The sequence below is a fragment of the Dipodomys ordii genome, unplaced genomic scaffold, assembly GCF_000151885.1.
Source record: "Dipodomys ordii isolate 6190 unplaced genomic scaffold, Dord_2.0 Scaffold3, whole genome shotgun sequence".
In the NCBI taxonomy this organism is placed as follows: Eukaryota; Metazoa; Chordata; class Mammalia; order Rodentia; family Heteromyidae; genus Dipodomys; species Dipodomys ordii.
The window spans coordinates 2,632,282-2,646,510 of record NW_012267219.1 but is presented as its reverse complement, the minus strand read 5'-3'; the positions used below and the strand labels follow the sequence as shown (position 1 = coordinate 2,646,510).

General features: G+C 48.7%; 2 protein-coding genes across 6 annotated transcripts in view; one reads left to right on the top strand and one right to left on the bottom strand.

Moving 5' to 3' along the window:
* The window catches only part of Arhgap9 (Rho GTPase activating protein 9), a 17,551-nt gene extending 14,757 nt beyond the window's left edge, over window positions 1-2,794 (top strand). For both annotated transcript variants that reach the window (XM_013021247.1, XM_013021239.1), the window contains 2 exons: window positions 1,701-1,806; window positions 2,338-2,794. In XM_013021247.1, the coding sequence (XP_012876701.1) occupies window positions 1,701-1,806; window positions 2,338-2,509 (278 nt within the window). In that variant the 3' untranslated portion in view covers window positions 2,510-2,794. The remainder of the gene's footprint in view (window positions 1-1,700; window positions 1,807-2,337) is intronic.
* The window catches only part of Gli1 (GLI family zinc finger 1), a 14,961-nt gene continuing 3,526 nt past the window's right edge, over window positions 2,795-14,229 (bottom strand). The window contains exons 2-12 of one of the 4 annotated variants that reach the window (XM_013021161.1): window positions 13,874-13,998; window positions 13,570-13,662; window positions 13,114-13,309; window positions 12,497-12,641; window positions 12,088-12,177; window positions 11,865-12,002; window positions 11,388-11,537; window positions 8,838-9,002; window positions 7,701-7,931; window positions 6,241-6,508; window positions 2,795-4,740 (exon numbers count right to left, since the gene is read on the bottom strand). In XM_013021161.1, the coding sequence (XP_012876615.1) occupies window positions 2,993-4,740; window positions 6,241-6,508; window positions 7,701-7,931; window positions 8,838-9,002; window positions 11,388-11,537; window positions 11,865-12,002; window positions 12,088-12,177; window positions 12,497-12,641; window positions 13,114-13,309; window positions 13,570-13,662; window positions 13,874-13,973 (3,324 nt within the window). In that variant the 5' untranslated portion in view covers window positions 13,974-13,998 and the 3' untranslated portion in view covers window positions 2,795-2,992. Of the gene's footprint in view, window positions 4,741-6,240; window positions 6,509-7,700; window positions 7,932-8,837; window positions 9,003-11,387; window positions 11,538-11,864; window positions 12,003-12,087; window positions 12,178-12,496; window positions 12,642-13,113; window positions 13,310-13,569; window positions 13,663-13,873; window positions 13,999-14,229 lie in introns of those variants that run through there. The other 3 variants (XM_013021170.1, XM_013021179.1, XM_013021188.1) reach the window with 3 other exon arrangements.

Sequence of the window (14,229 nt, the reverse complement as noted above, 5' to 3'; positions counted from 1 at the left end):
ATTCCTCAGCACCACATAAGCAAAAAGAAAAAAGCCGGAAGTGGCGCTGTGGCTCAAGTGGTACAGCACTAGCCTTGAGCTGAAGAGCTGAGGGACAGCGCCCAGGCCCAGAGTTCAGGCCCCACGACCAGTTCCCCCCCCCAAAAAAAAAAAGAATTCTGACAGCTGGGAAGGTGGCTCAGTGGTAGAGGACTTGCTTAGCATGCATGAAGCCCTGGGTTCGATTCCTCAGTACCATATAAACAGAAAAAGCCAGAAGTGGTGCTGTGGCTCAAGTGGTAGAGTGCTAGCCTCGAAAAAGAGAAGCTCAGGGACAGTGCCCAGGCACTGAGTTCAAGCCCCAGGACTGGCAAATAAAGAAATTAATTAATTAATAGAATTCTGAAGGTGTGGTTGGGCTTCATGAAAAAGAAAACTGGGGTTAGGGTATCGTATCTCTCAGTAGTAAGAACATGCTTACATGTTCAGGGCAAGGCCCTGGGTTCAGTCTCCAGCACTGACAAAAAGATGAGGGAAGGGGAAAGAGTTAAAGTATGGTGTGTGCCTGTAATCCAAGCTATTTAGGAGTAGAAGGCAGGAAGATTGAGGGTTTGAAGCTAACCTGAATAAAGGTAGCAGTGAGATCATGTCTCAAAAACAAAATAATGAGCCAGCTGCAGGTGGCTCACACCTGTAATCCTAGCTATTCATAAGGCTGAGATCTCAGGATCGTGGTTTTAAGCCAGACCAGGCAGGAATGTCCATGAGACTCTTATCTCCAATTAACCACCAAAAAAGCCAGAAGTGTGGAACTGTGGCTTAAGTGGTAGAACACTAGCTTTGAGCACAAAAGCTAAGGGGCAGTGCCAAGACTCTGTGTTCAAGCCTCAGGACACACACACACACACACACACACACACACACACACACACAAAATGGGTTTGGCTTTGGCATAGTGGCACATGCCTGTAATCCTAGCACTGGGGAGGATGAAACAGGAGTATTTCACATACCAGGCTAGCCTCAGCTACATAGTGAAACCCTGTATCAAAAACTGACAAAAAGCTGGACACTGGTGGCTCACGCTTGTTATCCTAGCTACTCAGAAATCTGAGATCAGAGGATTGCGGTTCAAAGCCAGCTGGGCAGAAAAGTCTGTGAGACTCCAGTTAACCACTAGAAACCCAGAAGTGGCGGTAGCTCAAGTGGTAGAGCACTAGCCTTGAGCTGAAATGCTGAGGGACAGCACCCAGGCCCAAAGTTCAAGCCTCATGATTGACAAAAACAAAAACAAACAAACAAAAAACCCTGACAAAAATAAAATAAAGGCTGTAATGTGGCTCAGTGGTAGAGTGCTTGCCTAGTATGCATGAAGCCCTGCGTTAGATTCCTCAGTGCCACATATACAAAAACAAAAAACAAAAAAACAGAAATGGTGCTGTGGATGAAGCAGTAGAGTATAGACTATAGACTTAAGTACAGAGAGGTTCAAGGACAGAGCCAGGCCCTGAATTCAAGCCCCAGGACTGGGGGAAAAAAAAAGTGGTAAAGGTATGCTAGTATGTACATGGCCTTGGGTTCAATCCACATCACTAAAAGAGAAAAGCTGTTTTAGATAAATGATATCTTTGACCCCATGAACATGGGTAGAGTAGCAGCCATGTCCTGGCACCTTCCCTAGTGTTAACGCTCATGCCCTTCCCATCCTTCTTTATCTCTAGCACTCTCGGAATCAAAGCAGCGCCTTTCTCAAATACAAGAATTGATAGACACAATGCCAAAGCCTAACCGTGATACTCTGCGGTACCTCTTGGAGCATTTATGCAGGTCAGGAAGACTGAATCTTTGTTCATGCTGGGGAGACAGGAGTGGGACCTACAGTAGGGACTCTGTTCAGATGGAATGGAGGTTGGGTAGCACCTGGATTTAGTGGGCAGGAGACATATGTCAAGACCTTTGGAGAGTTCAGCATCAAATGAAACCAGGGAGGTGTGAAGGGGATGCTTTTATTTACCATGGGAACAGTAGTAATGGCTTGATAGGTTGAACTGGCCATGGCAGTGACTTCTGATGGGGGATGGCCACTTAAATCAAAGCTTCCCAAGGTGTGAGCTGAAAGAACTCTAGGGGACATTTCTCCTGCAGCTGAGAAAGAAGCAGGCTGTTCTATTCCAAGTTGTGGCTTCAGGAGTTGTGAAGGAGTCTCTGCTGGTTCATCTCTGTTCCCCTTGAGGCTCTTCAGCTGCCACGTGAAAGAATCCACAATGAGCTTTTCCCTGCTCAAATCTTTTAGGATTGGATTGGTTTGAAGTAAAGAGCTGCTCTCTAATTTCTCCTTTCTTTGGCCTTTGCCCCCAGGGTAATAGCACATTCAGATAAGAACCGCATGACCCCCCACAACCTGGGAATTGTGTTTGGACCAACCCTGTTTCGACCAGAGCAAGAGACATCTGACCTGGCAGCCCATGCACTCTACCCTGGGCAGCTGGTCCAGCTGTTGCTCACTGACTTCACCAGCCTCTTCCCCTGACTTGGGCAAGGAAGAAGAAACCATTGCCAGTGATCTGTTGGCTAGCCGTTGGTGTGTGTGTGTGTGTGTGTGTGTGTGTGTGTGTGTGTGTGTGTGTGTGTGTGTAGTGTTGTTTTGAGGACATTGCTAAACAGTCTCCCAAAGGACCCTCTTCAACTTTCTGAGTCTGACTCGATTTGGGTTGAATTGGATAAGGGAGCACTCTGAAGAGGAAAGTAGGAGAATGACCCCTACTTTTCTTCTTGGTCCTTCCCCAATATATCACATAAAAACAGCAGTCCTTTATGATGCAGTTCCTTTATTGTTAGGAAACAGTGTCATTATCAAATCCCTCCCCTAACATACACAGACTAAACACAGCCCCCAGCCCATCCCTCCCAGCCATGGGCACCTTACTCAGGGGGCTGTGGCCCTCCACCCTTCTCCTCTGGAAGGATGGGAGCCTCTTAGGAAGCACAATCTGATGGATAGATGCACAACCCTTTAGGCACTAGAATTGAGGAATTGTGTCTCTCCTGGTAGGGATCCCAGCAAGACACTCATGTTACCCACAGCCATGTTAGGAGGCCCAGAGGGAGGTGGGGTATGTTCTGAGCTACCCTCCTGATCGTGGGAAGGAGGAGGACTCAGTCCCTGGGCCTCATCCAGAATAGCCACAAAGTCCAGCTGAGTGTTGTCAAGATCAAGAGAGTCCAGAGGGTTACATACTTGCCCTTCAGGAGGAGGGTATAAGGCAGGACCCCCTCCCAGCCTGCCCACGTCAGGATGGCCACAGCTAGGGTTGGTGCCTCCTGCTTTAAGGGGTCCATAGCAAGTGGGCAATGGAGGCAGAAGTCGAGGTGGTGCCGCTGCCCTGTGCTGAGAAACCCTGTTTGTTCCCACTGCAAAATTTTCATGGCATGGCGAAGAGGTCGGGTAGGAGCCTGCCTTGTGATTGGGCAAGTTGGGTGCGAAGTCAGGTCCGTATGTGGCCAGTGGGGCTTTGGTAGTGCTTGGGGTAACTTGGGAACCCCCCAGAAATTTATGACTCTGGTAGGGAGGTTCCGGGATTGGGGCCTCTCCTCGGCCCCCACCCTCCCACAGTAGCTCTTGCTGAGATTGAACATAATTACAGACAAGTTGAGCCTTGAGCTGCCCTGTAGAATGAGAGGGGGAATCAAAATCTAGGCTTAACCTGGGTTCTGAAGGCAGATAATCAGGGGATGGTTGGGGATAGAGACCTGATTGGGGATATTGGGGAGGAGGGGGCTGGGGATAGTGGGAAAATGGAGGCTGAGAGCATGGGGAGCCTTCACTGGGGTGGGCATTGAGGCAGGCTGCCAGTGCTGTGGAGTCAGACCCCACTGGGCACCCTTGTTCTGGCTTGACCTGCACTTGTCCATAATGTTCAAGTCGAGGGCAGTGACTATAGGTTCCACTTGGAGTCTTGGTGCCTGGGTAAGGCCCAGAGTGGGAAGGAAGCTCACCCCATGAGTCTGTAGTGGGGTCAGGATAAGAGACCTGTTGGGGACAAGGGCTGGGGCCATAGTTGGTCGGTGGGCCAGAACCAAGGGGCAGGGAACCTGGACCTCTAGCTCCATAAGGCTCAGCTGCTGCTCCTTCAGGTCCACCATATCCCAGAGCATCAGCAGATGAGAAGTCCATATATGGATTCAGACCACTGCCCATCATGGAAGTGCTAACCTCTGGCTCTTCCCGTAACCCTCTAGTATCCATTGCAACATTCTCATTGATGCTGGGAGGCTGTGGTGAGTAGACAGAAGTTGGGAGGTGGGGATCGAAGTTCCGTCCTCCAGTTGCCCCAATAGGAGGGGTGTGGACACAGCCCAGGCTCTTGAACCGCTGGACTCTAACTGGAGCAGGATGATCAGCAGCCCGGGCTGGGTCACTGGCCCTCCGGGTGACCCCTGCATTGGGATTGTATCCTGGGTACTCAGCTCGGCTTCTCCAAGGAGGTACAGGAAGACCTCCCATTCGATCCAGACTGGGTGCTGCAGTGGGTGGTGTACCACCCCCTCTGGCTGAAGAGTATCTTGCCCGAAGCAGATAGTGCTGGGCAGGTGTCAGGCCAGGCAGGGAGGATGTTCCATTCTCTGGTGGGGAACCAGGGGGGAAAGGGGAAGCCAGAGAGGACCGACGACTGACAGTATATGCAGAGCTCATGCTACTGGAGCTGCTGCTGCGGTGGTCAAGAGAAACTGGGGGGCCCAGACGACGAGACACAGGGGTGCCTGCAGGTGGGGCAGGGAGAAAAGACAGGTGGTCAGTGAGCCCTTTGGATCACCCTGGGCAACCTTGTCCTGATACAATCCCCAAGCAAGGAGTCCTGGGATCCTTTTTTTTTTTTTTTTTTTTTTGCCAGTCTTGGGGCTTGAACTCAGGGCCTGGGCACTGTCCCTAAGTTTCTTTTTGCTCAAGGCTAGCACTCTATCACTTGAGCCACAGCGCCACTTCTGGCTTTTTCTGTTTATGTGGTACTGAGGAATCGAATCCAGGGCTTCATGCATGCTAGGCAAGAACTCTACCATTAAGCCACATTCCCAGCCCAGCCATTCAGTTCTGTCTCCTACATTTTCTACGTCTCTTCTGCTTCTGGGCCACCAGGGGAGATTCAAGGCCACTGTGAACAGTCATACAGGTGCTACACTGCACAATACTAGGGGATATAGCATGCACATTGTAGACTTCGTTTATTTATATGTCACAATTTTCTTTTTTTTTCCTTTCTTTTCTTAGATATTGGGGATTGAACCCAGGGCCTTATCTATGCTAGGCAACTACTCTACCACATAAGCAATGCTTCTCTTTTTGTCTTTATATATTTAGTTGTGGTGAATTCAGTGCCTCATGCTCTTACTCAACTTTCTCACCAGCATGGCTGGTTCTCTATCATTTGAGCCATGCCTCCAGTCAAGCATTTTGCTGGTTAGTTGAAGATGGAGTTTTGTCGACTTTTCTGCTGGGGCTGGCTTTGAACTGCAATCCTCCAGTCTCAGCCTCCTGAGTAATTAGGATTACAGATATGAGCTACTGCTGCTGAACTGGATTTTTTGTTTTGTTTTAATTTGGTATATGAGACAGAGACTCAATAACTTTGCCAGGGCTGGCCTGGAGTTCATGATCCACCTGCCTTTGCCTCCTTTTTGTTTGTGGACAGGGTCTTGCTGTGTAGCTGGGGCTATCATTGATCTTACAATCTTCCTGCTTCAGCCTCCCAAGTTCTGGGATTACATGCATACAACCACCATACCTAGCTGATTATAACAAGGTTTTGTGTTGTTGAGGGAAAGAGGGGGCAAGGCTAGGGATTGAACAAGCCCTCTATCAATGGTAGCCCCAGCCCTAGCCCCATATAACAATCTTTTTTTTTTGGTCTGGTCGTGGGGCCTGAACTCTGGGCCTGGGCGCTGTCCCTCAGCTCTTCAGCTCAAGGCTAGCGTTCTACCACTTGAGCCACAGCACCACTTCCGGCTTTTTTTTTCTTTTTGCTTATGTGGTGCTGAGGAATTAAACCCAGAGCCTCAGGCATGCAAGGCAAGCGCTCTACCACTGAGCTACCTTCCCAGCCCCCCATATAACAATCTTATGATAGCGAGAAGAATAAGATAGATGTCTTAAGAAAGCAGCCTCTACAGAAGTACCATCTAGCAGCCCTAAGGGTGACACCTCCTCCCAACCTCAGAGCAAGTCCACATCTCAGCCCAGTACCACCTCCTATACCCAGGTCTCACCAGTGTGGGTCAAGCTGGGCAGTTTGAGACCACGAGGCCCTAATGGCCGGAGTTGATGCAGCTGGTCCAGCCTGAGGTTCTCAAGACGACGAAGAGTGGATAATCCAGTGCCAGCAATGCAAGGCCCCTCATCCAAGCTGGACAGGTCCTCGGTGCTACCCCCTGTATTGCCAGTCATTTCCACACCGCTGTCTGTATTGGCTGCGCTGCCTGCTGGGGAATGATCACTGCTGCAGGAAGACTGTGCCCCAGGGCTTGGCTGCGGCTTCTGTGAGGGAAGATGATGGATGAAGGTGGCACTCTTCCCTTTCCCCCACTTCCTCACAGCTCCTTCCATTTAGTGAGTGGGTAAAGTCATGTGCTAGAGACTGCTGAACAGGGGGCAGGTATATCAACAAATATATAGAAGGCCCAGCAGGCGAAAGGTTGGGGCAAACCCGAAGGGACATTTGAGAAGAAGAGCCTAGGCTGGGTTACAGACTTTTGGGGCTCTAATTCTTGCCCTAAGTTTCTCTAGGCCTATTTCCTCTTCTTTTTCTCATTCTGAGGATTGAGGTCCAAAGCCAGTCTGTGCAAAAAAGTCCATGAGAGTCTTATCTCCAATTAACTACCAGAGAATCCAAAGCAGAGCTGTGGCTCAAGTGGTAGAGTATCAGCTTTGAGCAAAAAAGCTAAGGGATAGCACCCAGGACCTAGTACCGGTACACACACACACACACACACACACACACACACTAAATAAAATAACTCAATAAAGAATTCATTTCTTATGGAGTTGAGGTATATATGAAATTATGCATGCCAAAAGCTTGGAATAATATACTAAGGACTATTTAGGAGTAAGTTTGTTGAATTAAATAATTGGGAATGTGGATTAGTGGTAGAATGCTGGCCTACCGTCCATGAAGCCCTGGATTTGATTTCTCAGTACCACATAAACAGAAAAAGTCAGAAGTGGTGCTGTGGCTCAAGTGGTAGAGTGCTAGCCTTGAGCAAAAGAAGCTCAGGGACAGTGCCCAGGCCCTGAGTTCAAACCCCAGGACAAAAAAAAAAGTTTTTTAAAAAGTGACAACCTTAATTTTTTTTCTTTTTTTCCTCTTTTTTCTTTTCTTTTTTTCTTCCTTCCTTCCTTCCTTTCTTCCTTCCCTCTCTCCCTCCCTTCCTTCCTTCCTTCTTTCCTTCCTTTCTGCCAGTCCTGGGCTTGACTTCAGGGCCTAGATGCTGTCCCTGAGTTTCTTTTTGCTCAAGGCAAGCAAGCACTCTACCACTGAACCATATTGACGGCCCACAACTTTAAATTATCTAGGTTTAGATTGGCCAAGGAGCAACACTGGGAAGACAGACAGGTGGAGTGGCCACAGCAGAGTGATATACATGAGAGGGGGCAGCTTTGAAGGGACTAGAAAGAAATCAGCAGGGCAAGCTGGGATGTGGAGGCAGGGTGGCCCAGGCTGACTTACCATGGCACCTTCAGGTACAGTCAGTCTGTTTTCTCCCCCAATGGGGCCTCCTTCTCGCTCCCTCTTGGGCTCCGCTGTGGAGAGAGTGGGTGCCCGGGGTAAGGGGCCATCCCCTCGATGCCGCTTCGTCACATGAGCATCAGGACCGTGCACCGTCTTGACGTGTTTGCGGAGTGAGCTGGGATCAGTGTAGCGTTTGGTGCAGCCAGGGAGTTTGCACACATATGGCTTCTGTCAAGTAGAGAGTAAAGACAGGCCAAGGGATCAAAGTGGAAGAACACAGGAAAAATGGGGAAACATGGTGGCCAAGTGGTAAAGGAAGGACTGACTTCCTTCCTTCCTTCCTTCCTTCCTTCCTTCCTTCGTTTCTTTCTTTTTCTGGTTCTGGGGCTTGAACTCTAGGCCTGGGCATAGTCCCTGAACACCTCTGGCTCAAGGCTAACATTCTACCACTTAAGCCACAGTGCCACTTCTGGCCTTTTGTGAGTAGTTTATTGGAGATGAGAGTCTCATGAATTTTCTTGCCCAGGCTGGCTTTGAAATGTGATCCTCAGATCTTAGCCTCCTGAGTAGCTAAGATTACAGGCATGATTACAGTGCCTGGCAAAAGTTTTGATTTTGAAAGGCCTTCTCAGGCACTGGTGGCTTATGCCGATAAGCCTAGTTACCCAAGAGGCTAAAATCTAAGGATTATGGTTTGAAGCCAGCCCTGACAGAAAAGTCCAGGAGATTCTTACCTCCAACTCACCAGTAAAAAGCTGAAAGTGGAAGTATGGCTCAAGTGATAAAGCACTAGCCTTGAGCAAAAAGGTCAAAGCAGAGTGCAAGGTCCTGAGTTCAAGTCCTAGTACCAGCACAAAAAATAAGTTAGTTAAAAAAAAAAAAACTGGGAGAGAGTGAGGGAAGAAATGACATTGTCCAAAAAGAAATGTACTTTTTACCTATATGTACCTATAACCCCTCTCTACATTACCTTTTTTAAAAGTTTACTTATTTATTTTAATTTAAAGAAGAGAAGGCCTTTTCTAGGTGAACTGCATGGCAATTGCTAGCTAGGGGATTTCCTGGGGAAGCAGGAGAGATGTGCCCAGTAGGTGGCGTCTTAGGTAGATAGGGTCTCTCAATTGGGGCACTCACCTCATTGGAGTGGGTCCGATTCTGGTGCTTGGCACGGTCACTGGCATTGCTGAAGGCTTTGCTGCAGCCCTCGTGCTCACACATGTACGGCTTCTCACCAGTGTGTGATCGCAGGTGCGTCTTCAGGTTTTCCAGGCGTGAGTATGACTTCCGACACCCCTCAAACTGGAGGCATGAAGAGACCAAATGACAGCTCTCAGACAGAAGAATATGAAGAGGAGAAAAGTTCTAAATCCCAAAAGTGATGCAGTATGCAGAACACAAAAGGGGAGACCACTGACTGACCCTTAGCATTGTCAAAATGAGGAGACAAGGACAGATGAGAGCCAGAGAAGGAGAGCCTCCAGAGGAACTGCCTTTGGGACATGGTGCTGAGGCACAAAGCCACTCTCGATGTGTGGAAGCTGGGATGGTGCTAGAATGGAGTCATCTGAGGCTTTCCTGAGTACCTTTGGCTTTTTTTTCTAGTCATGGAGCTTGAACATACAGCCTGTTTGCTGTCCCTAGGCTTTTTTTGCTCAAGGTTAGTGCTCTACCACTTTGAGCCATGGTTCCACTTCTGGATTTTGGGTGGTTAATTGTATATAACTGCAATCCTTAGATCTCAGCCTCCTAAATAGCTAGGATTACAGGTGCGAGCCACCAGAGCCCAGCTATCTTCGGTTCTTGTTGTGTCGACTGCCACTAGACAGCAGAGGAGGTACAGTACTTAGGGGCCTATCCCTGAGCTCCTTTTGCTCAAGGCCAGTGCTCCACCACTTGAGCCACAGTGCCCCTTCTGGCTTTTTCTTAGTAGTTTATTGGATATAAATGTCTCAGGATAGACGGGCACCAGTGGCTCACACCTGTAATCCTAGCTATTCAGGAGGCTGAGATCTGAGGATCGTAGTTCAAAGCCAGCCCAGGCAGGAAAATCCATAAGAATCTTATCTCCAATTAACCACCAGAAAACAAGAAGTGGTGCTGTGCCTGAAGTGGTAGAGCACTAGGCTTGATCTGAAGAGCTCAGGGACAGCACCCAGTCCCAGAGTTGAAGCCCCATGACAAAAAAAAAAAAAAGTCTCAGTCAGGATAGCCGGTGCCAGTGGCTCACACTTGTAATCCTAGATACTTAGAAGGCTGAGATCTGAAGATCATGGTTTGAAGCCAGCCTAGGCAGGAAAGTCCATGAGGCTCTCATCTTCAATAAACTACTCAGAAAAAAAAAAAAAAACAGAAGTGGTGCTGTGGCTCAAGTGGTAGAGTGCTAGCCCAGGACCAGAAAAAAAAAAGTCTCATGGACTTTCCTACCCAGGCTGGGTTCAAACCACCATCCTTAGATCTCAGCCTCCTGAGTAGCTAGGATTACAGGCATGAGCCACTGATGCCCGGCTGCTTGCATTTTAAGACCCACAGACATGTTTTCATTTCATTGTTGTGTGTGTGTGTGTGTGTGTGTGTGTTTAAAAACAACCTGACTTAAAAAAAAAAAAAGGAAGGGGGGCTGGGAAGGTGGCTCAGTGGTAGAGCGCTTGCCTTGCATGCATGAGGCCCTGGGTTCGAATCCTCAGCACCACATAAGCAAAAAAGAAAAAAACCAGAAGCGGCGCTGTGGCTCAAGTGGTAGAGCACTAGCCTTGAGCTGAAGAGCTGAGGGACAGCGTCCAGGCCCAGAGTTCAGGCCCTATGACCAGACCAAAAAAGTTTTAAAAAGGAGGGGTTCAATTTGACAAGTGAGATTAAGAGTACAATGCATTTGATTAATGTCACTTTCGTTTCTTTTAAAATCAAAGGGAGAGTTGCAGGTGTAGCTCAAGTGGTACAAAACTTGCCTAGCAAGGGCTAGGCCCTGGGCTCGATCTCCAGTCACACACACACACACACACACACACACACACACACACACACACACAAATAGAAGATAGAAGGGATGAGACTGATTAGAATACAGGGTAATCATGTGGAAATGTATCAAGTCCCCTCCCCCTGTATAATATAACTTAATAAGAAAAAGTAAATTTAACTAGCTTATAAGAGAAAAAAGAAAAATTAAGTAAGATTAAGGGGGGAAATAAGGTTTCTGTACAAGAATTTGGACCTTTTAGGTCTCACCATTTTTTCCGCCTCAGCCTCCTGAGTTTTGTGATTACAGAGTTTTGTGCTCACCACCATACCAAGGGAAAAAATATATATGTTAATTTTTATACCAACAGTTATAAATAAAATTTATTTTTGTGGTTATATGTGAATGTTAGTTGTGTGGCTTGAACTCAGGACCTGTGTGTTCTCTCTTGTCTTTTTCACTCAAGGCTGGTACTCTATTCCTTGAGCCACAGTTCCATTTCTGTTTTTTTGCTGGTTTAGTCTCTTGGACATCTCTGCCCGGGCTAGCTTTCAACTGCCATCCTCAGCCCCCTGAGTAGCTAGGATTACAGACGTGAACTACTAGCAACTGGCTAAATGCAACTTTTAACATCTGTTTATAGAGGAAGAGACCTACAAGGGTCAATGTCTGCCTTGATGGGAAGCCAATTTAGGGAGAAATCCTGGGCTTGGAGGTACGTGGCTCACCGTGCACTTGTGTGGCTTCTCTCCTGTGTGTCTGCGCATGTGCACCACCAGCATGTACTGGGCTTTGAATGGTCTCAGCTCCCTGGAGCAGCCCCCCCAATGGCACACAAACTCCTTTCGCTCCCCATGGATGTGCTCGCTGTTGATGTGCTGAGGGAGAAGATTCAGAGGCTCTCCAAGGTCTCCATGCTTCCCACCCCAGCCTCCCCCCCAAACAGATATCCCACAACCCCCTTGTCCTCCTCAGCTTCACCTCATGAGAGAAGAGACAGGAAGGCGGCACATTCTATATCTCAGATCTTCCTCTTTGAAGCAAAGCTACAGCTTCTTAGCTTTTGCCTACCCAACTGAGCATACAAGCTCTGATCTCAGAATCCAGGGAAAGGCTACCCATTTGCCTTCAGCCAAACCCACAGTATCCCACTGAAGGCTCCTGTAGGCTCCCACCAAACAATCCTGTTACCCCCTGGGGCTCACGTGCACCAGCTGCTCCTGGGAGTCGAATTCCTGGCTGCAGCCATCCCAGCGGCAGTCAGTCTCATACACAGACTCAGGCTCAGGTTTCTCTTCTCTCTCCAGGTCCTCTCGCCCATCCAGCAACCCCAACAGGTGATCCTAGGGCAGAAGAGGCAATCTTAGGATCACTTGAGGGGCAGTTTTTGTTTTGCTCAGGTCTCAGAGGTAAAGCCTCCCCACTTACCTGTGTACCTGTGGAGTTGGGGCTGGACATATCACCTTCCAAGGGTTCCTCCGGGCACTTGTTAACCAGCATGTCCAGCTCTGACTTCAGCTTCCCCAGAGGAAGAGGGGAGGGTGAGGAGAGTGGAAGGCGGAAGAAAGAGAAAACCAGGTCTTTCTGTTCAAAGACCCCCACCCAAGCAGCAGGAACCCTAAAGTGTGGAAGGCATCTCCTTCCTCAGACTCCACTGCTGAGTAGTAAGGGCAAAGGATGGGACCTCACCTGGAGGAGTCTAAGTCAGCCCTGGGGAGTGAACCCCCAGCATCTGAAAACTTTTGTTCCTTCCATTCTTTCTTCTCCTTTCCTCTGTAAAGTCCATCACCTACCCACCCTGAGCAGGGGAAAATCGGGTAGTAATATGGAGCCTCACCTGGCAAGTTGGGAGGGGTCCCCTGGTCTGAGGGTGCGGCATCATCCCACTCCGGGTAGAGTCATGAGGACCGCAGGGCTGGACCCCAAAGGAAGGTGAGGTCCCCTTTTGGTGATTCACTTGGGTTGGAAATCCCAGAGATGGGCTGAAGACAAGAGAAGGCTGTTACTTTCTGAACAACCATCAGGAAATTGCAGGGGTTCTTGGGAGTATTCAGATGCTCCATGGAAGAGCTGGTGAAGGCCCAATTGAGCTAGCCGCAGGGAAATTCTAAAAAGGGTTTCAATACCTTGGAATTGATTCAAATGGGGCTGGGAGTTTGGAGTTTGGCTGACATCTGTTATTCTAGCTAGTTGGTAGGCTGAGATCTGAGAATGGCAGTTCAAAGGCTTGCCAGCCAGGAAAGTCTATGAGACTTTTAATCTCTAATTAACCAGAAAAAAAGCTCACAGATGTAGAGCTGTGGTTCAAGTGGCAGAGCACCAGCCTTGAGTGAAAATGCTAAGGAGCAGTGTCCAGTCACAGAGTTCAAGCCCCAAATAGCAAACAAAAAATAATAATAAATGGATTTCAGTATGGATTTCAGGACCTTTGAGCCAGCTCAGGACTGCTCGCACCTCATAGTGCCAATGGAGAGATGGCCATAGGAGCCTCCCGGAGATGTGCAGCGTGAGTTGATAAAGGCCACAAGGGAGCTGGGTGAGGTGCGGATAACTGTCTGGAGGTCCAAGCTGGCATCCGACAGGGGTGAGATGGAGAGTGCTCGCTTCTTGGTCAACTTGACAGCATTCCGGGGGGGAGGAAAGAGTGGTCCTGGGGCAGGAGACAGAGGAGGCACATATGGTAAGAGGATCTATCTCTACATATGCAATCTGTGGATCCATACGCTCCACAAGAAATGACCTTTGACTCTGCTTTGCCCTAATGATCTCATCTGTGACCTCTTGGGTTCTCTGATCCCTCCTCTGTCTGAACATTTCATCCTCCAAGTCAGATTTTGGCCTTCTTCCTTTTTCCTTCAGGACAATTCCCAAAATAAGCAGAGAAGAAACAGATGTTGCCTGAGTCCTTACCCTCGATGCAGTTGTTGGTCTCTCTGGCAGGTCCATAACCGTGAGGGCCTGGCATAAGATTGGCTTGGTGGCAGAAGGGCAGACCAGACGGTCCTAGAAAAGAGAGAATGGAGGATGTGGATGGAGGATACATGGGCCTCAACTTAAAATCTGGGAAAGACCTGATTCTAGATTCTAAGCCTACATGACTGGAGCCCTCAAATCCTCCTGTAGATAGAAAACTAGCATAGGGGTAGAGGTGGGGCTAAGAGGGATCCTGGATCTGATACATCTGTTGTGTCCAGGGATTGATAAGTGTACTAACCTTCGGTTCCCATACTGGGGACCCCTTGGCTGGGAAGAGGTCGGAGACAGCATGGCTCGCCATAGCTACTGACTGGTGGTGGAGTCATCGAGTTGAACATGGTGTTTTAGATGGAAATGGGGACACTGCAGAAGGGGAAGGTAGATCTGCAGGTTATAAAGATGGAGGAAAATAGTAAAGATTAGATGATAATCTCAGGTACCAAAACCTGGCCAGCAGCCCCTCTAAAATCTTGGCCATGGAAATGGAGTTGAAAAGATCAACACTCAGGGCTGGGAAGGTGGCTCAGTGGTAGAGCGCTTGCCTTGCATGCATGAGGCCCTGGGTTCGATTCCTCAGCACCACATAAGCAAAAA